This window comes from Heterodontus francisci, chromosome 3 (genome assembly GCF_036365525.1).
Source record: "Heterodontus francisci isolate sHetFra1 chromosome 3, sHetFra1.hap1, whole genome shotgun sequence".
In the NCBI taxonomy this organism is placed as follows: Eukaryota; Metazoa; Chordata; class Chondrichthyes; order Heterodontiformes; family Heterodontidae; genus Heterodontus; species Heterodontus francisci.
Window position 1 is genome coordinate 21,404,966 of NC_090373.1, and position 26,092 is coordinate 21,431,057.

The 26,092-nt window shown below is 43.4% G+C and overlaps 1 protein-coding gene across 1 annotated transcript in view; it reads right to left on the minus strand.

The window, feature by feature from the left end:
- prim2 (DNA primase subunit 2) overlaps positions 1-26,092 on the minus strand; it is a 231,333-nt gene that overhangs the window by 65,968 nt on the left and 139,273 nt on the right. The window contains exon 7 of the mRNA XM_068028345.1: positions 17,469-17,536. Within this exon, the coding sequence (XP_067884446.1) occupies positions 17,469-17,536 (68 nt within the window). The remainder of the gene's footprint in view (positions 1-17,468; positions 17,537-26,092) is intronic.

Sequence of the window (26,092 nt, forward strand, 5' to 3'; positions counted from 1 at the left end):
TGAATGAGAATGGACAGAGACTGCTGGAGTTGTGTACCTATCACAACCTCCACATCACCAACTCGTTCTTTCACACTAAACCCTGTCACCAGGTTTCATGGAGACACCCAAGATCACGTCGTCAGCACCAGCTGGACCTCATCGTCACAAGGAGAGCCTCGAAAAACAGTGTTCAAATCACATGCAGCTTCCGCAGTGTGGACTGCAACACCAACCACTCCCTGGTGTGCAGCAAAGTAAGACTCAAACCAAAGAAGTTACATCACTCCAAGCAGAATGGCCGCCCGCGCATCAACACTACCAGAATTTCTTACCCACAGCTGTCACAAAAGTTACTCAATTCGCTTGCAAAAGTCCTTCAAAACACTCCTGCAGGGGATGCAGAGACCAAGTGGGCCCACATCAGAGACACCATCTATGACTCAGCAATTACCACCTTTGGCAAACGTGAGAAGAATAATGCAGACTGGTTTCAATCTCACGTTGAAGAGATGAAACCTGTCATAGCCGCCAGCTAGAAAGCCCCCAGTGAGTTAACAACCTTAGCATTTAACACCGCCAGAAGCATCGTGCAAAAAACAGCCAGGCGCTGTGCAAACGACTACTGGCAACACCTATCAAGTCGTATTCAGCTGGCTTCCGACACCAGAAATATCAGAGGAATGCATGATGGCATTAAGAGAGCTCTTGGGCCAACCATCAAGAAGATCGCCCCCTTGAAGTCGAAATCAGGGGAAACTATCACTGACGCAAACAAATGGATCGCTGGGTGGAGCACTACCTAGAACTGTACTCCAGGGAAAATGTGTCACCGATACTGCCCTCAATGTAGCCCAGTCTCTGCCAGTCATGGACGAGCTGGACGAACAGCCAACAAAATCGGAGCTCAGTAACGCCATTGATTCTCTAACCAGCGGAAAAGCTCCTGGAAAGAACAGCATTACCCATGAAATAATCAAGTGTGCCAAGCCCGCTATACTCTCAGCACTCCATGAACTGCTTTGTCTGTGCTGGGATGAAGGAGCAGTACCACAGGACATGCGCGATGCCAATATCATCACCCTCTATAAGAACAAGGGTGACCGCGGTGACTGCAACAACTACCGTGAAATCTCCCTGCTCAGCACAGCAGGGAAAGGCTTCGAGGCCTGGACAACTTATGTCAGCCAAGTGCGACGTCTCAACGCATTCCATCTTCACTGCCTCTTGTGAATCCTTGGCATCAGGTGGCAGGACAGTATCTGCAATGCAGAAGTCCTCGGGGCAGCCAACATCCCCAGCATGTATGCCCTTCTGAGCCAGCGGCGCTTGAGATGGCTTGGCCATGTGAGCCGCATGGAAGATGGCAGGATCCCCAAGGATGTATTGTACAGCAAGTTCGTTGCTGGTATCAGACCCACCGGACGTTTACAAACCCAACATGAAGTCTTGCGACATTGACCACAAAAGTCATGGGAGCCCATTGCCAGCAATCGCCAGAGCTGACGGACAGCTGTAAAAGTGGGGCTGAAGAGGCGCCAGTTGAAGAGACTCAGCAGTTGATAGGAAAAGAGACAGCAAGCAATGTAAGGAGCGATCCAATTGTGCAACAGCCCCAACATCCAATTTTACCTGCAGCGCCTGTGGAAGAGTCTGTCACTCTAGAATTGGCCTTTATAGCCATTCCAGGCACTGCTCCACAAACCACTGACCACCTCTAAGCGCTTACCCATTGTCTCCCGAGACAAGGAGGCCAAAAGGGTATCATGCGGACACGCAGTGACTTTTGTGGCAGTTTCTATTATGTGCATTATGTGGCGACTGGTTCATCTTTTCGGGCCACCTCAATAGTTGACTGTGATTGCCAATGACCATAGTTTGCTCATCTGAAGCATTAATTTTTTACTTCATACACAAAGCACATCTCCTAGGGTGGATATTTTCACAGCTGCATCACAAGAACTAACCGAAGGAGTAGAGGGAAAAAAAACGACCATCATCCTGGCTGACAATGAACAGGCTGGGACTCTCTTTAGAAAAGAGAAGGCTGAAAAGTGACCTGATAGATGCATTTAAGGGGAAGCTAGTTAAGTACATGAGGGATAAAGGATTAAAAGGTTATTCTGATAAGAGTTAGATGAAGGCTTTTCTGGAGCATCAACACCGGCATAAACCAGTTGGCTGAATGGTCCACTCCTGTGCTGTACAATCCATGAAATTATCCACCATCTTGAGACCTCAGACATTTTCCCCAACAGCAGAGGACCCATTCTTTAAAAAAAAACTCCAGCTATTTTTTCAAATGAGAAACATTCTTCAAATCGGTAATAAAAACAGAGAATGCTGCAATGAGGTGTGTCAGCACATATGAAAATGAAATGACAGACCACTACTTCAGTTTAGGCCTTGCTCAAGAAGATGCGCGAAGTTAGGAGAGATTTTGTTTTATACATACACAGGGGGCTGTTAAGGCCCTGAATGCCTGAACAGAACGAGTGGTCAAGCAGAATAGTTTAAGAGTGGACAACTTTGAAAAAGAAAAAAAATTAAGAAAGGTGCAGAGGGAATGGACGATGTGGATGACTGTTTCAGAAAGTGGTACAGATACGATGTGCTGAATGCCTCCCTTCTGTGCTGTAAAATTCCAGAATTCTCTGAGAACTGGAAGATAAGTCAGCTGATTAATGGGGGCTGAAAAACACACTGAGGTGGGGGAGGGTGAAGAATAAGATAAGGAATACTAACTACTTTCACAAGGACTTAATGTGAAAAGGGACAGAAAACAGGCAATTTGCTTAAAGAGGACAAAGCTTTTTTTTAAAAATTCATTCACGGGATGTAGGCGTCGCTGACCAGGCCAGCATTTATTGCCCATTCCTAATTGCCCTTGAGAAGGTGGTGGTGAGCTGCCTTCTTGAACCGTTCCAGTCTATGTGGGGTAGGTACACCCACAGTGCTCTTAGGAAGGGAGTTCCAGGATTTTGACCCAGTGACAGCAAAGGAACGGCAATATAGTTCCAAGTCAGGATGGTGTGCGGCTTGAATTAGAATTAGAATTAGAATATTACAGCGCAGTACAGGCCCTTCGGCCCTCGATGTTGCGCCGATCATCTGACCTACACTATTCCATTTACATCCATATGTCTATCCAATGACCACTTAAATGCCCTTAAAGTTGGCGAGTCTACTACTGTTGCAGGCAGGGCGTTCCACGCCCCTACTACTCTCTGCGTAAAGAAACTACCTCTGACATCTGTCCTATATCTTTCACCCCTCAACTTAAAGCTATGTCCCCTCGTGTTTGCCATCCTCATCCGAGGAAAAAGACTCTCACTATCCACCCTATCTAACCCTCTGATTATCTTGTATGTCTCTATTAAGTCACCTCTCCTCCTCCTTCTCTCTAACGAAAACAACCCCAAGTCCCTCAGCCTTTCCTCGTAAGACCTTCCTTCCATACCAGGCAACATCCTAGTAAATCTCCTCTGCACCCTTTCCAAAGCTTCGACATCCTTCCTATAATGCGGTGACCAGAACTGCACGCAATACTCCAGGTGCGGCCTCACCAGAGTTTTGTACAGCTGCATCATGACCCCGTGGCTCTGAAACTCGATCCCCCTACTAATAAAGGCTAACACACCATATGCCTTCTTAACAGCCCTATTAACCTGGGTAGCAACTTTCAGGGATTTATGTACCTGGATACCAAGATCTCTCTGCTCATCTACACTACCAAGAATCTTCCCATTAGCCCAGTACTCTGCATTGCTGTTACTCCTTCCAAAGTGAATCACCTCACACTTCTCCGCATTAAACTCCATTTGCCATCTCTCAGCCCAGCTCTGCAGCCTATCTATGTCCCTCTGTACCCTACAACACCCTTCGACACTATCCACAACTCCACCGACCTTCGTGACATCCGCAAATTTACTAACCCACCCTTCTACACCCTCATCCAGGTCGTTTATAAAAATGACAAACAGCAGTGGCCCCAAAACAGAACCTTGCGGTACACCACTAGTAACTAAACTCCAGGATGAACATTTGCCATCAACCACCACCCTCTGTCTTCTTTCAGCTAGCCAATTTCTGATCCAAAGCTCTAAATCACCTTCAACCCCATACTTGCGTATTTTCTGCAATAGCCTACCGTGGGGAACCTTATCAAACGCCTTACTGAAATCCATATACACCACATCCACGGCTTTACCCTCATCCACCTGTTTGGTCACCTTCTCGAAAAACTCAATAAGGTTTGTGAGGCACGACCTACCTTTCACAAAACCGTGCTGACTATCGCAAATCGCTTGGAGGGGAACCTGCAGGTGGTGGCGTTCCGACGCGTCTGCTGCCCTTGTCCTTCTAGATGATAGAAGTCGTGGGTTTGGAAGATGCTGTCGAAGGAGCCTTGGCGAGTTGCTGCACTGCATCTTGTAGATGGTACACACTGCTGCCACTGTACGTCAGTGGTGGGAGGGAGTGAATGTTGAAGGTGGTGAATGGGGTGCCAATAAAGCAGGCTGCTTTGTCCTGGATGGTGTTCAGCTTCTTGAGTGTTGTTGGAGCTGCTGCTGTTGTAGATGGTGGACAGGCATTGGGGAGTCAGGTGAGTTACTTGGTGCAGAATTCCCAGCCTCTGACCTGCTCATGTAGCCCCAGTATTTATGCAGCTGATCCAGTTCAGTTTTTGCTCAATGGTAACCCCCAGGAAGTTGAAAGTGGAGGATTCAGCAATCGTAATGCCATTAAACATTAAGGGGAGATGGCTAGATTCTCTCTTTTTGGAGTTGATCATTGCATGGCAATTCTGTGGCGCAAAGGTTACTTGTCACTTATCAGCACAAGCCTGAATGTTGCCCAGGTCTTGCTACATCTGGACATGGGCTGTTTCATTATCTAAGAAGTCGTGAATGGTCCTGAACATTGTGCAATCAGTGAACATCCCCACATCTGACCTTATGATGGAGGGAAGATCATTCTGAAACAGCTGAAGATGGTTGGACCAAGGACACTACTCTGAGGAACTCCTGCAGTGATGCCCTGGGACTGAGATGATTGATCTCCAACAACCACAGCCATCTTCCTTTGTGCTAGGTATGCCTCCAACCAGCAGAAAGCTCCCCTCCCCCACCCAGATACCCATTGACTACAGTTTTGCTCGGGTTCCTTGATGCCATACTCGGTCAAATGCTGCTTTGATGTCAAGGGCAGACACTCACACCTCACCTCTGGAGTTCAGTTCTTTTGTCCATGTTTGGACCAAGGCTGTAATGAGGTCAGGAGTGGAGTGGTCCTGGTGGTACCCATTCTGAGCATCAGTGAGCAAGTTATTGTTGAGCAAGTGCCGCTTGATAGCACTGTTAACGACCCCTTCCATCACGTTACTGATGATCGAGTGTAGATGGATAGGGCAGTATTTGGCCGGGTTGGATTTGTCCTGCTTTTTGTATACAGGACATACTTGGGTAACTTTCCACATTGCTGGGTAGATGCCAGTATTGTAGCTGTAATGGAACAGCTTGGCTAGGGGCATGGCTAATTCTGGAGCACAAGTTGTCAGTACTATTGTCGGAATGTTGTCACAGCCCACAGCCTTTGCAGTATCCAATATCACAGAGTGAATCGAAGTGGCTGAAGACTGGCACCTGTGATGCCGGGGACCTCAGGTGGAGGCCAAGATGAATCATCCACTCCTGCCCTTATTTATTAAACCTAAAAACCCGCATGCCTTTTTCTCAGCTTTAGCACCTTTTCTTGGAACTTTTAAAGATTTCTGCAACCGAATCCCGACTCCATTGTTCTTCTACTCCTTTCAGCATTTAACGTATATTTTCTCCCCTTACTCTCCCTGCCAAAATATATCACCGCACATTTCTCTGCATTGAACTTCACCCGACATCTGTGGAGTCCAAATACTTCCCCAAAGAGAAGATGGTAAAATTAGAATGACCTTAAGATGCTCTTATGAACCTCCTGGATTGCCAGCTGTACACCAAAACTGGCCACATGCACTGGAGGAGGATTGCATATCTGATCTGGGGAAAGGAAAAAGAGAAAGGAAAATAATTTCCCACAAAGTACAGGGATGGTGTTGCTTCAGACGCAATTTATATTTCTATCAGTATAGTGAGAAACCAGTGTGTAAAACACATGTCCTTTCTGCATAGAATTTTGCTTCTCTTTTGACAGCTTCTCTTATTCTGCAACTATTGGACAATGTACAAGTTACATCTTCACATGTAGTTAATGCAGAATTAAAAGTATTATAATATGCTGTAAGCACCAAAAAAGTGTCAACAAATGTACTGCACAGTATCACCACTTCTGCCAACTCGGGTAACCTCCTAAAGGTTTCTGCTCAAATAGTGGTTAAAACCGTCGCCGCACACCACGTACAGCAATCGTTTTTTTTTAAAAAAGCCATACTTGCCGCGCTTGCCAGCTTTACGCTAACAGATAAGTGAAAGAGACTTTCATGTGGACCAGCGAATAAAAGCAGAATTATTTAGCAGGAAACTCAGTGGCTGCTTTGGTTACTGTGAGATAAAGTAATCATAGTGCACTTACACTACAAAGTACAGGGTTGTATTGTTTTGTTTGATAGCAGCAGACTTCTGTATACTGTCTGAGCCTTTGAGTTGCACCTAAGCTGCATTAGTACAGTCCAATACATTAATGCTCAAATAAGCCTATGCAGTAATAAAAGTCCTTTTAGCTGTTCCTTCACTCACTGCAAACTGTATTAAAATGCATACATGTATTGGAAGCACGATTTATGGATGATTCTCCTTTACTCCCATTAAGGGCCTACACCCAAAATATGAATTTGTCTTGTCTCTCAACAGATGCTTACAGAATAATTTCAGAATTTTCTGAATTTATTTCAACTTGCTTTTGAATTTTTCTGACCCAAATAATTTAGAATGTGATGACAGTGATATCATTGTTAGTCAGCTATAACTCTTCCCATTACTCAAGACCATCAAATTTAATGCCCATGTGTTCAGGACAGCTTCTTCAAAAGTGATCCAATAAAACTTTAAATACCATTGACCTGCATTTTTTTCTTTATTTCTTCATGGGATGTGAGCATCACTGGCTAGGCCAGCATTTATTGCCCATCCTTAACTGCCCTTGAGAAGGTGGTTGTAAGCCGCCTTCTTGAATCACTGCAGTCCATCTGGTGTAGGTATACTCCCAGTACTGCTAGGGAGGGTCTTCCAGGTCTTTCACCCAGCGACAATGAAGGAATGGCAATATAGTTCTAAGTCAGGGTGGTGTGCGGCTTGGAGGGGAACTTGCAGGTAGTGGCGCTCTCAAGCATCTGCTGGCCTTGTTCTTCTAGATGGTCAAGGTCGTAGGTTTGGAAGATGTTGCCGAAGGAGCCTTGACGAGTTGCTGCCACTGTGCGCTGGTGGTGGAGGAGTGAATGTTTAAGTGGCAGATGGGGTGCCAATCAAGCGGGCTGCTTTGTCCTAGATGGTTTCAAGCTTCTGGAATGTTGTTGGAGCTGCACCCATCGAGGCAAGTGGAGAATACTCCATTGCACTGCTGACTTATGCCTTGTAAATGGTGGATAGGCTTATGGGAGTCAGGTGGTGAGTTATTCACTGCAGAATTCCCAGACACAGTATTTATATTGTGATCAAAAATAGGTATAATATGCTTAATTAGGCAGAATTTAGATATAATTAATGCATTATACCTTTTAGAATTAAAGATTAAATAAATGGCCAGTTTTCAAGACTCACTGAAATCTCCTTTAAGAGCAGAGTTAAAAATCCATGAACATCCCTATATGGAATGTGCACCAGAAACACCTTTTAAGTTAAACGAGACAGGCTATACATGGTCCGTACTGATAACTACAATCCTAATTAGTTGATAATGTTAATGATATAGACAGACTGACTGACTTAAGGAGATGGTACAAGGTACCATCGAAGAACCACAAAACGGAATGTTACCTACAAAAACAGTTACTGCACCAATTTAAAATCTTTTAAGTATAAAACACATTTATAAAGTTAAGTCTTAGTGTTACTATAAAACACTACAAACATTTTCACCAGATAAGAGCTCACAACTTTGTGAGAAAGGAATTCTCAGCAGATGATTACTTGGGAATAAGTAGCTAATGATATTACCATATAGCGATAACGAAAGCGGGAAAAACACACAGAGAAAGGTAACACCTCCATTCCAAAAGATGAGTTAATAGATTAGAAACAGGATAAACCGCAGGGATCGGTGCTGGGGCCCTTGCTGTTTGTAGTGTATACAAAATGAATTAAACGTGAATATAATAGGTATGATCAGTAAGTTCGCAGATGACACAAAAATTGGTGGTGTCATAAATAGTGAGGAGGAAAGCCTTAGATTACAGGACGATATAGATGCACTGGTAAGATGGACAGAGCAGTGGCAAAAGGAATTTAATTCTGAGAAAGTGAGAGGTCATGCATTTTAGGAGGACCAACAAGGCAAGGGAATATACAATGGATGGTAGGACCCTAGGAAGTAGAGGGACCTTGGTGTACTTGTCCATAGATCACTGAAGGCAGCAGCACAGGTAGATAAGATGGTTAGGAAGACATATGGGATACCTGCCTTTATTAGCCAAGGCATAGAATATAAGAGCAGGGAGGTTATGATGGAGCTGTATAAAATGCTAATTAGGCCACAGCTGGAGTACTGTGTACAGTTCTGGTCACCACACTATAGGAAGGATGTGATTGCACTGGAGAGGGTGCAGAGGAGATTCACCAGGATGTTGCCTGGGCTGGAGCATTTCAGCAACGAAGAGAGACTGGATAGGCTAGGGTTGTTTTCCATAGAACAGAGAAGGCCGAGGGGGACCTGATTGAAGTATACAAAATTATGAGCAGCATAGAAAGGAAGAAACTTTTCCCCATGGCAGAGGTGTCAATAACCAGGAGGCATAGATTTAAGGTAAGGGGCAGGAGATTTAGAGGGGATTTGAGGAAATTTTTTTTCACCCAGAGGGTGATTGGAATCTGGAACACGCTGCCTGAAGAGGTGGTTGAGGCAGGAACCTTCAACATTTAAGAAGTATTTAGATGAGCACTTGAAATGCCCCAGCATACAAGGCTACAGGCCGTGCTGGAAAATGGGATTAGAATAGATAGGTGCTCGATGGCCGGCATGGACATGATGGGCCGAAGGGCATGTTTCTGTGCTGTAAGCTCTATAACTCTATAAACGCGAGAGCTTTGAATCAAAACATCAGGGGTATTGAAATTCCTCATTAATGCTTCTCAAACGAAGGCAAGAACGGCTGACTGCATGACAAGAGAATTCCGCTCTTAACTGAGAGTGTTTTGTCTTGTTAAGCAGGAGGCTTACCCGGGGAATTTAATTTTGATTGATATTCTAAGATATGTTGCTGTAACATCGTCAAGGTTGAACTTTTGGATCCTATTTTAGAAACAAGATTATGTTTTACATCTCTTAGTAATCTTTGACATTGTAGTATACTTATCCACTTAAAAGTGTATTGCATGTTAAATTCTTTAATAAATATATAAAAGTTAATAAATCGTCTCACGTAGCATTCTGTATACAACTACAAGAACCCCCTCTCTGTGTCTTTAAGTGGAGAGATACGTATTGAAGAGAGTTTCCCAGACCCTTATAATATCTGGGATATTTATGACTTAGCCATAATTATCTTTTTTTAAATAGGCTATCCGAAAGATGGTAATATTCTCTGTTAGTGTTCTTTCTTTGAGGGAAAACTAGTTCAGTTCTTTGGACCCAAGTAAGTATAAGAGTTTGTCTGGTTTGAACTTAATTAAAGGAGACCTGTAGGGATATACTCCTGATTTGGTTTAGTCCCTATAAGGGGTTAAATTCATAAATCATTTCAATATGGTTGCTCCAGTTAAGTTTCTGAACATTGGTGGGGGATTCAGTGATGGTAATGCCGTTGAATGTCATGGGGAAATGGTTAAGATTCTCTCGTGGTCATTGCCTGGCACTTGTGCGGCACACATATTATTTGACACCTATCAGCCCAAGCCTGAATGTTGTCCAGGTCTTGCTGCATGCAGGCACAGACTGCAATCATCAGCGAGCATCCCCACTTCTGACCTTACAACTGAGAGATGGTCATTGATGAAGCAGCTGAAGATGGTTGGGCCTAGGACACTACCCTGAGGAAATCCTGAAGTGATGTCCTGAGATGATTGACCCCCAACAATCACAACTATCTTTCTTTGTGCTAGGTATGATTTCAACCAGTGGAGAGCTTTCCCCCATTCCCACTGACTTGAATTTTGATAGGGCTCTTTGATGCCACACATGGTCAAATGCGCTTGATGTCACGGGCAGTCACCTCTGGAATTTAGCTCTTTTGTTGATTGTTGGATCAAGGCTGTATTGATGTGCAGAGCCAGGTAGCCCTGGCAAGACCAAGGCTGAGCGTCAGTGAGCAGGTTATTGCTGACTAAGTGTCACTGGATAGCACTGACATCTTCCATCACTTTGCTGATGATTGAGAATAAACTGATGGGGTGGGGGAGTGGGGGGAGGTGGTAATTGACTGGATTTGATTTGTCCTGTGTTGTAGCTGTACTTGAACAGCTTGGCTAGGGGTGTAGCTAGTTCTGGAGCACAAATCTTCAGTACTACAGCCAGGATGTTGTCAAGAGCCCACAGCCTTAGCTGTTTCCAGTGCCTTCAGCCAATTCTCGATATCACATGGAGTGAACTGAATTGTCTGAAGACTGGTATCTGTGAAGCTGAGGACCTCAGGCGGAGGCAGAGATGGATTATGCACTCAGCACTTCTGGTTGGTGCTAGCTGCAAATGCCTAGTCTTTTGCACTGACCTGCTGAACTCCATCATTGAAAACAGAGATGTCTGTGGCGCCTCCTCCTCCTCCCGTTAGTTTTGATTTTTAATTTTGAGATACAGCACTGAAACAGGCCCTTCGGCCCACCGAGTCTGTGCCGACCATTAACCACCCATTTATACTAATCCTACACTAATCACATATTCCTACCACATCCTCACCTGTCCCTATATTCCCCTACCACCTACCTATACTAGGGGCAATTTATAATGGCCAATTAACCTATCAACCTGCAAGTCTTTTGGCTGTGGGAGGAAACCGGAGCACCTGGAGGAAACCCACGCAGACACAGGGAGAACTTGCAAACTCCACAGGCAGTACCCAGAATTGAACCCAGGTCGCTGGAGCTGTGAGGCTGCGAAGCTAACCACTGCGCCGCCCACCATTATTCATGACTGGATGTGGCAGACTGCAGATCTTTGATCTGGTCCGTTGGTTGTGGGATCACTTTGCTCTGTCTATCACATGCTGCTTCTGCTCTTTAGCACATCTGTAGTCCTGTGTTGTTGCTTCACCAGATTGGCACCTCATTTTTAGGTATGCCTGGTGTTGCTTCCTGGCATGCTCTCCTGCACTCTTCATTGAACCAGGGTTGGTCACTGGTTTGATGGTAATGGTAAAATAGGGTATATGCCAAACCATGAGGTTACAGATTGTGATTGAATACAGTTCTGCTGCTGATGGTCCACAGTGCCTCATGGATGCCCAGTTTTGAGCTGCTAGATTTGTTCGAAACATATTCCATTTAGCACAGTGGTAATGCCACAGAGCATGATGGAGGGTATTCTCAGTCTGAAGACAGGACTTTGTGATGCTGACTCCTACCAATACTGTCATGGACAGACGCATCTGTGACATGTAGATTGATGAGGGCGAGAGCAATTTAGGTTTTTCCCTCTTGTTGGTTCTCTGACCACCTGCTGCAGGCCCTAGTATAGCAGCCCTTCGGGACTTGGCTAGCTTGGTCAATGGTGGTGCTACTGAGATACTCTTGGTGCCCTTGCTACCCTCAGTACTTCTTCCAAGTGGCATTCAAAATGAAGGAGTACTGATTCATCATCTGAGGGAGGGAGTTAACTGGTACTCAGCAAGTTTCTTTGCCCAGGGATGACCTGATGTCATCAGACTTCATGGGGCCCACAGTCAACGTCTCTCTCCACAGACTGCAAATGTTGTAAGTACCCAGCAGGTCAGGCAGCATCCATGGAGAGAGATAAACTTTCAGGTTGATGACCTTTCATCAGAATTGGAAGACATTAGAGATGTAACACGTTTTAAGAAATTAAAGCAGCATGGAAAGGTGAGAAGGGGAAAGAATAGGGAAGGTCTGTGATAGGATGGTAGACAGGAAAGATTAAATGACAAAAGGGATGGTAATGGAACAAGTGTAGAAACAAAAGATGGACCAAGCAACATAATTCACATGTTCAGCCAACATAGAATTAGACTCAAAGTATACCACAGAAACATGCCATTCCGTCTAACTGGTCTACGTCACGTCTCTTTGTCTAACCCTATCAGCATAACGTTCTATTTCTTTTTCCCTCATGTATTAATTAGCTTCCCCTTAAATGCATCTATACTATTCGGGTCAACTATTCCTTGTGGTAGCAAGTTCCACAATCTAACCAGTCTCTGGGTCAAGAAGTCTGTCCTGAATTCCCGTTTGGATTTACTGGTGACTAATCTTACATGATCCCTAGTTTTGGTCTCCCCACACAAGTGGAAACATTTTCTCGAAGCTAATCCTATTAAGCCCTTTCATAACCTTAAAGACCTCCCGTTTCCTTGCTCACAACAAGTCCCGTGCTCGCATCACCCCTGTGCTCGGTCAAGAAATGCCTTGATTTTAAAATGCTCATCCATGTTTTCAAAACCCCAAGACCTCACCCCTCCCTATCTCTGCAATTTCCTGCAGCCTCACAACCCTCATATGTGCACTCATCTACTTCTGGCCTCGAGCATCCCTGGTTTTAATTGCTCCATCAGTGGCAGCTGTGCCTCCCTAAACCACTCTGCCTCTTCCCTCCCGTTAAAACTTACCTCTTTGGCCAAGTTTTTGACCGTTTGACCTGGTGTTGCGTTATGTGGCTTGGTAAAATATTTTGTTTTGTTACACTCCTGTGAAGTGCCTGGGGATGTTTTATTACATTAATGGTGCTATATAAATACAAATAGTTGTTGTCCATTAGGTCATCTCTCAGCCTTCTCTTTACGATTAAGAAAAAGAGTACCAGTCTGTTCAGTCTTTCTTTATAGGTTATAATCTCTTGGTTCTGGTATCATCCTTGCAACTCTTTTTTTGACCCTTTTCTAGTGCCTCTACATCTTCGTAAGATCATAAGAAATTGAAGCAGGAGTAGGCCATTTGGCCCCTCGAGCCTGCTCCGCCTTTCAAAAAGATCATGGTTGATCTGATTGTGGCGTCAACTCTACTTTCCTACCTGCCCCCCATTAATCCTAGGCTCACTTGAAGATCACAAACTGTCTTAACTCAGCCTTGAATATATTCAATGACCCATCCTCCGCTGCTTTCTGGGGAAGAGAATTCCAAAGATTAACGACCTGTAGAAAAGAAACTCCTCCTCATCACCATCTTAAATGGGAGACACTTTATTTTGAAACTGTGTCCCCTAGTCCTAGATTCCTCCATGAGGGGAAACATCCTCTCAGCATGTACCTGGCAAGCTCCCTCAGAATCTTATGTTTCAATAAGATCACCCCTTATTCCTCTAAACTCCATTGATTATAGGCCCAACCTGCTCAACCTTTCCTCATAAGGCAACCCCTTCATCTCAGAAATCTTTTTTGTGGTATGGAGACCAGTTGTGCACATTACTCCAAGCATGATTTAACCAAGGTTTTATACAAGTTTAACGTAACATCTCGGCTTTTCAATTCTGTATCTTCTCGACAGCTTAATAATTTCTGCTGACCAATAAACAGTAATCTGTGGGAGGTATGAGAATGTATATTAGGAGGGCACATTTAGCTAGAATTTGCTCCCTAAGCTGGAAGAACGCACTGATACCAGGTTTAATTTACTGACTTCACTCACTTCTTGACATTATTAATAAACTTTAATATCTAAGCTGACAGTGCAGTACTGAGGGAGTGAGTTGGATAAAACATTTAATGAGGGCCCCATCTACCCTCAGGTGAATGCAATAGATCCCATGACACTATTTCGAAGTGGAGGAGGGGAGTTGTCCCTGGTATCCTGGTCAATATCAGGCATCATTAAAAACAGATAATCTGGCTATTAACACATTACTATTTGTGGGACCTTGCACTGTGCAAATTGGCTCTGGTGCTTCCTACATAATAACAGTGACAACATTTCAAAAAGTACTTCATTGGCTGTGAAACACTTGGGATGTCCTGAGCTTGTAAAAGGTGGCTATATAAATGCAAGACTTTCTTCCTTGTCAATTAGGAGAAATCTGGGAATCTGATTAGGGGAGAGAATATCTCTGATTCCTACAAGCATTGTCATTCTGAAACAGAAGAGTTTGTATGCTATCTATTTTCAAGTCTTAATGCATTGATTTCCTTAACGTCCTTATGGCAGGCAGATATGCCTATAAATATTTACTTGGGAATAACACCACTCCATCTCCCATCAGATTGTTGACAGTGTCCATACAATCGTAACTGTGGCCTATATCTATCACGTGAACAAGCACTAATTTCTTAAGAGGTGTAAACTCTGCCATCAGAACCACAAATATTAAATGGTGCACAATATAGACAGTACTTAAAAATTGAGAATGCACTATTATTTCCGAGAAATCAATGCATTGTTCATATAAAACTAATCAAAATGCAGCATGCAGAACTTGACAAATGCAAACGGAACCAATAATGTGGCACAGGTCAGAAGTAGGAAGTGCTTTATTTGGGAGATGATAAAAGTTGCTAATACTAAGAAGCTAAAGCACAGATGCCTAGAAAGACACATTAAGAAGCTAAATTTAAAATTATGAAGGGGTTTGTGGGGGTGATCAAAACCAGGGGTTGTAAATATAAGATAATCACTAATAAATCCAACAGGAAATTTAGGAGAAACTTCTTTACCAAAGAGTGATCAGAATGCGGAACATGCTACCACATAGAGCAGTTCAGACGAATGGCACTTAAGGGGAAGCTAAATAAGCACATGGGGGAGAAAAGAATAGAAGGTTAGGCTGACAGGGTGAGATGAAGAGGGGTAGGGAGCAGCTCATGTGGAGGATAAACACAGGCACAGACCAGATAGGCTGAATGGTCTGTTCTTGTGCTGTGCATTTGATGTAAATTCCTTGCCTCCATACACTAGATAACTAGTGCAACATACATGTCTAAGCAAACAGACAGTGCTTGTGCAGTCTAATACTTCGGGAGCACATTTAGTGGACATGCCACAACTACAGATGAAATAAAAAAAGCAAAATACTGCGGATGCTGAAAATCTGGAATATAAACAAAGTGCTGGAAATGCGCAGCAGGTCTGGCAGCAACTGTGGAGAGAGGGGCTGAGTTAACGTTTCAGGTCAGTGACCTCTCATCAGAACTGGATGAAATAATATTGTGGCTTACAAAACGTATGCACTGACATTGCATTTTACTGTCCTGAAAATACATGTTTTCCAGTAACAACTTGCTTTCAACACACAATGTTTGTCAGCATACCTGAAAAAGGTTCTGAAGCACTGATAAAAGGTGTGACACTCTGCAGTTGCAGCTTTATAACTTTTCCACCTTCTCAGGCACTTGGGCTATTAGTTATTGATAAATGTTACAGGGTCTCAAGGTCAGGCACCAAAACATAAGGAGTTACTAAGGAAACAAATTTCTAAAGCCTCTGAAACACGTGATCTCTGTTTGATGGGAGACTTCAACTTTCCATGAATTCAGTGTCTCAATATTTACCATCCGATGTAGTGGAAAATACAACTGAAAGATTGTCGAAATGATACAGGTGTATTTCCTAGCTCAGCCTGCTAAAGAGGAAACCAGGATAATTATATACGAGATATACTGTTTAGTAGCAAGCCTAACTTGGTTATCACATTTCCATGTGACAGAATACTGGGAGAACATTGCAATAGTCAATTCTGGAGGTAACAAAAGCATGGCTGAGCGTTGCAACAGCAAATAAACAGAGGCAGAGAGAGGCAATATTATGGAGGTGGAAGTATGCAGTCTTGGTGATGTAGAGGAAATGGGATCAGAAGCTCAGCTCAGGGTCAGTTAGGACATCAAGGTTACGCAGAGTCTGGTCCTGCCTCAGACAGTGGCCAGGGAGGGGGATAGAATCGATGGTGAGGAGACAGAGTTTGAGGCAGAGACGAAGACCGTGGCTTTCGTTTTCCATTTGATTGAAGTAAACCATGACTGATCAAGGATTGAATGTGGGACAAGCAGTCTAACAACACATAAGCAGTGGAGAGGTCGAGAGAGGTAGTGGTGAGGTAGAGCTGGGTGTCATCAATGTACATGTGGAACCTGGCCCCATGTCTTCAGCAGATGACACAGAAGGGCAGCATGTAGATGAGAAAAAGGAAGTGTTGGACAGTGGTAGGAAGGTTGGAGGAGGATGGCATGGTCAACCACGTAAAAGGCTGCAGACAGGTTAAGAAGCAATACTGCAGCACCATGGTCACATCGGGTGTCATTTGTGACTTGATTAGGGTCGTTTCAGTGCGGTGGCAGAGGCAGAAATCCAATTGCAAAGATTCACACATGGAGTCACGGGAAATATGGGCACGAATTTGGGAGACAAGAAGTGCAAGGACTTTGGAAAGGAAAGGGAGGTTGGAAATGCAGCGATACTTTGAAAGGACAGAGGTGTCAAGGTAGGGTAGGGATGCAGGAGAAGCAGCTGAACCGATAGTCTGAATCTTGTGGATAAAGATGTCCAGGAGTTCCTCTCACTTGTTAAGAGCTGAGAGTGGAGGGTTTAAGGAGACAGTTGGTACTGGAGAAAAAAAACAGGGGCTATCTGTACATTCTCTGCTCTTAAAATCCTCAACTGAAATCAAAAGCACCTTTATAATTCCTCATTCTTGATAAACATGCCCCTGAATTTTTAAACTGTCGGTCACCTATTAGACAGCCCAGCAGCCTCTAAAGCTGCAGCTTCAAATGTTCAATTTAAATGTGAGTGAACCTATTAATACAAAGAAAATTGTCAGCATTACGTTCTGCTACCTCTAACCACACAGTTATTACACACCTCATGGAATTGATCATGAAAACAAAGCAATATTTCTTTCAAAAATGAAATATTTTCATAGAATAGGTAACATTCATTACACTATAATCATTAAAATATAATAAACTTAGTGTAATACAGCTTTGATCATTTTAAGATAAAGGGTAAGCTTGTTTGTCGAACAAACGTTCTTCCATGTGTCCATTATTGCTGAAACATCTGACAAATATTTAGATTTAAGTTTATGAAAGCATTTTAAACATACTGAAAAATATTGCAATCTTGCAGATAATGCACTCACTTTGACGTTATAGACTTGATCTTGTATGTAGCAAATAATAGTGATAAGATCCTCATCAGTTCAGGATTAAATTTAGTTCATAACTGCATTTAAACTGTCACACAAGGAGTTATTACCTGAGGTGGTTCAGCAGCGGCTGGAGTCGCTCATCTGATTGTATAACAGGCAGCGATCTTAATGCCACCTGCAAAAAAAAAGAGGTAATTTTGGCGCGAGACCCCATTCACAAAGCAACAGTACAGCTAAATTAATTCACAACAAAAAATTTTAAGTAGAATATGTCTCTTCGGGTCAACAAGACATCCCATTCACAAGTCCTGAAAAGGACACAAGTCTCCTCTTCATGATTAGAAACATAGGAGCAGGGGGAGGCCATTCAGCCCCTCAAGCCTGTTCCACCATTCAGTTAGATCACAGCTGATCATTATCTTAACTCCATTTACCCACCTTGGTCCCATAACCCTAAACGGCCTTGCCTAACAAAAATCTACCAATCTCAGTGTTGAAATTTTCAATTGACCCTCAGCCTCAATATATTTCTGGGCGGTGGCAAGAAGGGGGGGGGGGGGGAAAGAGGAAAGAGTTCCAGATTTCCACTACCCTTTGTGTGAAGAAGTGCTTCCTGAAATCACCCCTGAACAGCCTGGCTCTAATTTTCAGGTTATGCCTCCTTGTTCTGGGCTTCCCCCCCACCAGAGGAAATAGTTCCTCACTATCTACGCTATCAAATTCTTTAATCATCTTAAACACTTTTATTTTTTTTTAATTTTATTTATTTTATTTAGAGATCCAGCCCTTCGGCCCACCGAGTCTGTGCCGACCATCAACCACCCATTTATACTAATCCTACACTAATTCCATATTCCTACCACATCCCCACCTGTCCCTATATTTCCCTACCACCTACCTATACTAAGGGCAATTTATAAAGGCCAATTTACCTATCAACCTGCAAGTCTTTGGCATGTGGGAGGAAACCGGAGCACCCGGAGGAAATCCACACAGACACAGGCAGGACCCAGAATTGAACCCGGGTCACTGGAGCTGTGAGGCTGCAGTGCTAACCACTGCGCCGCCCCACTGCTATTAGAGCACCCCTTAATTTTCCATAATTAGGGGAATACATGAATAATCTTTGCAACCCGTTCTCATAACTTAGCCCTTTTAACCCTGATATAATTTTGGTAAAACCACATTACACCCTATGCTAGGTCAATATACCCTTCTTGTGGTGCAGTCCCAAAATTGGAGGCTAACCAGAGCTCTGCACAGCTGCACCATAACTTCTATCGCTTTGTTTTCCAACACCCTTGAGATGAAGGCCAGAATTCTATTAGCCTGTTTGTACCTGTTGACTAGCTTTTAGTGATTGTTGTGCTTGGATCCCTAAATCTCTCTGGTCATCCACAATTCCTATCTTCTTGATGAAACTAATGTTGGGAGACTGCATATCTATCCTTAAACCCTCTACAACTTGTCAGCTCTAAAAGTATTTGGAGACAAGACCTTGGGAAACTAACCATTCTACAGCAAAAATCTATGGCCGTTATGATTCTGCTTCTTAATTTAAAAAACCAATGCAGGGAGTCCATTGTGTGCATTGCTAACACTTTGCACAGGGATGGCTGGAGAAGGAAATGAGCACGTGGACAATGGAGCAGTAAGCGGTGAGGTTGGGCTGAGTTGTGGGAATTTGATGAGGGTGAAAAACTTCACATGAATGCAAAACAATTCCCCAAAACTCATGTCTCAGCTTGAGAACTTTTTTTTTTAAATGCTTTTCTCTTGAAACTCATCGTTCTGCACCAAAAAATGCTGTATGGATATATTAGTTTTAAAAAGCTGGTATGGGGAAAGGGGCAACAGAAAATAGAACAGGTTACCAAGAAAAAATATAAAAGCTTAATACTGTGGATGCTGGAAATCTGAAATGAAAAGAGAATGCAGGAAATACTCAGTAGGTCTGGCATCATCTATGGACAGAGAAACAGCTAGCCAATCGATAACCTTTTATCAAACCTGGAAGAGGTTAGAGATTTTTTTCATTCATTCATGGGATGTGGGCTAGGCCAGCATTTATTGCCCATTCCTAGTCGCCATCGAGAAGGTGGTAGTGAGCTTCCTTCTTAAACTGCTGCAGTCCATGTTGGGTAGGTACACCCACAGTGCTGTTAGGAAGTAAGTTCCAGGATTTTGACCCAGCGACAGTGAAGGATTGGTGATATAGTTCCAAGTCAGGATGGTGTGTGGCTTGGAAGGGAACTTGCAGGTGGTGGTGTTCCCAACTGCTGCCCTTGTCCTTCTAGGTGGTAGAGGTTGCAGGTTTGGAAGGTGCTGTCGAAGGAGCCTTGGTGCGTTGCTGCAGTGCATCTGGTAGATGGTATGAAGTGATTTATGAATTTAACCCCTTATAGGGACTAAACCAAATCAGGAGTACATCCCTATGAATCTCCTTTAATCAAGTTCAAACCAGGCAAATTCTCAGACACTTATTTGGGTCCAAAGAATTGTACTAGCTTTCCCTCAAAGAAAGAAAATTAACAGAAAATATTACCATCTTTCAGATAGCCTATTATTGATAATTATGGCTAAGTTATAAATATCCCAGATAAAATAAGGGTCTGGGAACTCTCTTCAATACGTATTTCTCCACTTAAAGAGACACAGAGAGGGGGTTATTTGTGGTTGTATACAGAATGCTACGAGATGAATTAACTTTGTAAATTTATTAAAGAATTTAACATGTAATACACTTCTAAATGGATAAGCATATCACAATAGCAAACATTACTAAAAAAACACAATCTTATTTCTAATAGTTTAACCTTGCTAATGTTACAGCAAAAATATCTTAGAATATCCTTTAAAATTTAAAGTAAACCTTAAATTCCCTGTGGTCGAGAAGCATTGTTGAAGATTCAACACTTCTAACCTTTGCTTAAAACCTCTCATGTTTATACTGTTCCTGAAGTGTCATCTGACTTTTAGCATATAGATGTTCCCTCTCTGTGTGTTTATCCTGCTTTTAAAATCCATATCTTCAACTTTCATCTCCACCTAATGTTTTACTGGAATTCTCATGCTCTCAAAGTTGTAAGCATTTATCTGATCAAAATGTTTGCAATTGTGTTTACCTGACCTCTTGTTCCTGTAAGCCCATTCCATTTATTGTTTTATTATCTATAATTGCCCTTTCCATGGCACTCCAAAGCAACCTCTGGAGCTGACCTGTCTGCATCAACAACGCCACAAAGCAATTAAGTTTATTACTACCTCTGACACATTGCTGCCACTGTGCGTCGATGCTGGAGGGAGTGAATGGGGTGCCAATCAAGCAGGTGCTTTGCCCTGGATGGTGTCGATCTTTTTGAGTGTTGCTGGAGCTGCACCCATCCAGGCAAGTGGAGAGTATTCCATCACATTTCTGACTTGTGCATCTTGTAGATGGTGGACAGGCATTGGGGAGTCAGGTGGTGAGTTACTCGCTGCAGGATTCCTAGTCTGTAACCCCCAGGATGTTGACAGTGGAGGATTCAATGATCGTAATGCCATTGAATGTTAAAGGGCAGATGGTTAGATTCTCTCTTGTTTGAGATAGTCAGTGCCTGGCACTTGTGTGGCACGAATGTTAGTAGCCCAAGCCTAGATATTGTCCAGATCTTGCTGCATTTCTACACGGCTGCTTCAGTATCTGAGGAGCCACGAATGGTGCTGAACATTGTGCAATCATCAGCGAACATCCCCACTTCTGACCTTATGATGGAGGGAAGGTCATAGATGAAGCAGCTGAAGATGGTTGGGCCTAGGACACTTCCCTGAGGAACTCCTGAAGTGATGCCCTGGAGCTGAGATGATTGACCTCTGACAACCACAACCATCTTCCTTTGCGCTAGGTATGACTCCAACCAGCGGAGAGTTTTCCCCCGATTCCCATTGACTCTAGCTTTGCTAGGGCTCCTAGATGCCAGAAGTAGTCAAACGCTGCCTTGATGTCAAGGGCAGTCACTCTCACTTCACCTCTTGAGTTCAGCTCTTGTGTCCATGTTTGAACCAAGGCTGTAATGAGGTCAGGAGCTGAGTGGGCCTGGCAGAACCCAAACGGAACGGCATTGAGCAGGTTATTACCAAGCAAGTGTCGCTTGATAGCATGGTCAATGACACCTTCCATTACTTTACTGATGAACCAGAGTAGACTGATGGGGTGGTAATTGGCCGGGTTGGAATTGTCCTGCTTTTTGTGTACAGGACATACCTGAGCAATTTTCTACGTGTAACAGGGATTAAGTGCAGAGGCATGGAAAGGCGGGGAGGAGGGAAAAGAACAGAAGGGAAGGTCTGTGGAAGGCAACAATGCAAGTTTTAGCAAACACAAAAAAGGAAACAGAAAGCAACAAAGGTAAACAAGGTAAAAGACCAACAGAAATCCCATTGGAGAGAAGTTCTTGTTCAACATGGGCATTCCTGGCAGAGAAGTGGCAGCGAATTAAACACTCAAACAAATATCGAAATGCAGCAGGTGCTAGATGTTTTTACCAAAAGATGAAGTTAGATTTCCTGCTTCAGTACAGTATTCTTCATTTTTTGAATGCAAATTGTCTTTCAACATCCAATACTGCTCCATTTCCTAACTCACTCTGGCCTCGAGTCTGTGGAGCTTTTATTAGTATTGTGAGCAGAAATTCCAGTCATTGCATTGAGTGGATCTCATGTTTGCATTGCTACTAAAACAATTAAACACGTTATCCGAAAGGAGGCCTTCTTGTTCAACTTAGTTTCTAACCCCCTCTCTTTATCCATGGCATGCTGAAACTACTAGTATCTTGCCTTTTCAAATGGAATGTTTGCTTGCAATCACTTTTAAAAACATCCCAATGTTGCTTTACAGTGCCATGTGCTAATCTATCCTACAACCTCACCTCTGCTCACCTGTCATCTTTCTACAACCTGCCCTCATCCAATGTGGTATTATAGTTTCTGTACCAACATTTTCTCGAATTGTATTTTTAAGCTCATCATATTGTGGTCAGTTCTGCAAAGTGTTCATCCCCATTAAGCTCATTTGCCTCATCTATTTCATTACTCGGAACCTCTCGTCGGCCATCTGACGTACTGCTTCTAGAAAGAGTCCAGTGCACATTTCAGGAATTCCACGCTTCATTCGCTGTCCCATTAAGAAGTAGATAACTAAAATCTTCCAGAACCATAATTGTTATTCATACACACTGCTCTGATCCAACTGCAAATTTCCATCCCACAATTTGGAGCTCTGTAATGTTCTACTTATGTAACCAGCCCTTTTTCTTATATTTAACCATCAATGTTGTTGACTTGGTCTGTACCCCTTCCCCTACATCAACACACCCAATACACTTCACATGAGCATTATCAAACAAAATTTGACACGGAGCCACAAGGGAATATTCGGACAGGCGATCAAAAGCTTGGTCAAAGAGATAGGTTTTAGGGAACAGAGGGGGCAGGGAAGTGGAATGCAGCTGCCAATGGTGTGGGCCAAAATAAAAATCAGGGATGCACAAGAGGCCAAAATTGGAGGAGCAAAGAGTTTGGGGTTTGTAGAACCAGAGAAAGTTATGAGATAGGGAGCAGCAAGGCCCTGGAGGGGCTTCTAAGACAAAACGCATTCAATAAGGTGCCACACGCAAAGGTTAATATGCAAGATAAGGGCTCATGAAGTTGGGGCTAATGTATTAGCACGAATGGGGGATTGGTTGATGGACAGGAAGCAGATACCAGAGGAAAACAGGGCGTTTTCAAGTTGGAAGGCTGTAACTAGTGGAGTGCCACAAGGATCAGTGCTGGGGCCTCAGCTTTTTACAATCTATATTAATGACGTTGACGACAAGATCAAGAGTAATGTGTCCAAATTTGTTGTTGATGCACAGTTAAGTGGGAATGTAAGTTGTGAAGAGAACACAAAGAGATATTGGCAGGTTAAGTGAGTGGACAACAAGGTGGCAGATGGAGTATAATATGGCGTAAAGGCCTGCTATCCGACTTCGATGGGACCCGACGTGTCGGGGTCGGGTCGCACTTCCGGGTCTGGCATTCGGGCTCCGATTGGGCTGGGCCAGATCGGACATGCTCTATCACCGCCTCAGGCAAGTGACTCTGACGTTAATTTACTTTTTGGACTTTAAAGGTGACTTTGTTACAGTTATTTTAAGCTTGTACAGGTAAGGAACAAAGTGAAAAACGGAAGGCAAGTTAACTGATGGTTGGGTCGGGTCGGGTCGGGCACGAGATAAAAAATGGAAGGACTCGGGCTGGGTCGGATGGGGTTCTGTCGGGCTTGGGTCGGGTCTCATTTGCAGACCCGAGCAGACATTTAATGTGGGGGAGTGAGAGGTTATTCACTTAGATAGCATGAATGGAAAAACATTTTTAAAAAGGCGTGAAACTTTTAATTGATGTCCAGAGACACTTGGGTGTCCTCGTACAAGGAACACAAAGTTAGCATGCAGGTACAGCATGCAATTAGGAAGGCAAATGGCTTGTTGGCCTTCATTGCAAGAGGTTTGGAGTACAGGAATAACGAGGTTGTGCTGCAATCGTACAGGGTTTTGGTGAGACCACACCTGGAATAGTGTGTGCAGTTTTGGTCTCCATATTTAAGGAAGGATATACTTGCCTTGGAGGTGATGCAGCAAAGGTTCAACAGATTGGTCCCTGGGATGAGAGGATTGTCCTATGATGAGAGGCTGTGTAAATTGGGCCCATACTCTCTGGAGTTTATAAGAATGAGAGGTGATCTCATTGAAACATACAAGATTCCAAAGGGGCTTGACAGGGTAGACACAGAGGGTTGTTTGCCCTGGCTGGGGAATCGAGAACATAGGGGCAGAGCCTGAGGATAAGGTGTCTATTATTTAGGACTGAGATCAGGAGAAATTTCTTCAAAGGGTTGTGAATCTTTGGAATTGACTACAGAGGGTTGTACATGCTCCATCCTGAGTATATTCAATATATTCAAGACTGAGGGTGATAGATTTTTGATCTCAGGGAATCAAGGGAAATAGGGAGCAGGCAGGAAAATGGACTTGAGGTAGATCATCAGCCATGATCATATTGAATGGCAGAGCAGGCTCAAGGGGCCAAATGATCTACTCCTACACCTATTTCTTATGTTGCTGGACTGGGAGCCAATGCTGGTCAATGAGCACAAGACGACAGCTAAATCTATTCCTCTTTTACCAGTATTGCCACTCAGCCTCCTTTCTTGTCTTTTCTATCCCTCCTGAATATTACATCCCAAATATGCTTATTTTCCATTCCTGTCCGGCTTGCAGACAGGTTTCTGCTGAAGCTATTCAAAATAGATCTTCCTGCAGAATCATTAGTTCCAGTTCCCTAGTTTGTTTCACACACTGCACATTGCAGTACATGTATTTTAACCTCTCTTTTGCTTTTATATTTATTTATCTACGAAAAGCACTACTCCTTTACCTATTTTCCTCTTATCGAAGCTATCCCTCCACCTTTAACTCAGTGCTTTCCCCATTCCGGCTGAACCTTTTGATTTTATTCCTAGACTCCATAGTTTGCTTGCCAATTTGTTTTCTGTATGAATATTATCCTCATCTATTTTTCTCTTCACTATTCGTTGATTCTGGTTGGTGTTGTATTCCAAGCGTCACCCTACCTAGTTTAAATACCTTGTCACCACACCTAATTTAAATACCTTGTCACACCAATATTTGTGTAGTAGGTATGTTACTGCAGTACCAATCCAGGGGGCTTGGTCGAATAATCCAGAAAACATGAGTTCAAATCTCAAATGGAAGTCTGAGAACTTGAATGCAGTTTAAAAAGGAGAGACAAATAGAAAGCTAGTATCAGTAAAAGTGTGCATGAAGCTGTTGAAGTGCTGTAAAATCCTAACTGGTTCACTAACGCCCTTTAGGGAAAGAAACCTACCGTCCTTCCCCCATCTGGTCTATATCTGATTTCAGTCCCACACCAATAGCTGCCTTCTAAATTGCTCTAGCAAGCCACTGAGTTGCATCAAAACACGACTGCAGCTGTTCAAGATTCACCAGCACCTTCTCAGGGAAATTAGGGATGGATAATAAAAATGCCAGCCTTGCCAAGAACACCCACAATCTGAGAATAAAAAACGTGATTCATCATTATGTCAGCTCACTTGCTGCTTGGATGTCGCCCGTCTTTGCAGAATAGCTTCCATCAATGCACCTGCAGCCATGTATTGATCTTCCTGACCTTCCCTGTTGTAGTGCTTGGCTCGGCAAGTAATCCTCCTCCTGTACTGGTTTCCTAATCTCCTACCTTTATCTTGCGAGACTTTAGGCTTTCTTCAGTTACACTGCTGGCCCCACATAGGTGCCAATAACTGGCTGTCTCCCTCCCCATTCAAATGTTTTCTCCCAGTCCATGAAATATGTCCCATACCCGAGCACATGGGAGACAACAAAACATGCAGCGTGCCATCATTTACAATGTCTACTGCCATGCAGAGATATGTAACCAATCCAATTCAAACTAAACAAAGTACATAAATGCACATATATACAAGGCTGGCTCTTCTGCATATTTGTTTTAAGTGGGTTGACTGAACCTCATGGAAAATTTGTAATGACAACGCAATAACTTGAACTTGATTTCCTAGCCAGTCGATTTAATTGATTCTTGCTCGTACAAAATCAAAAACGACAAAAAGTGAGTGGAAAAGCTAGTATTAGTTTGTGCCTCAATTCCATATTTC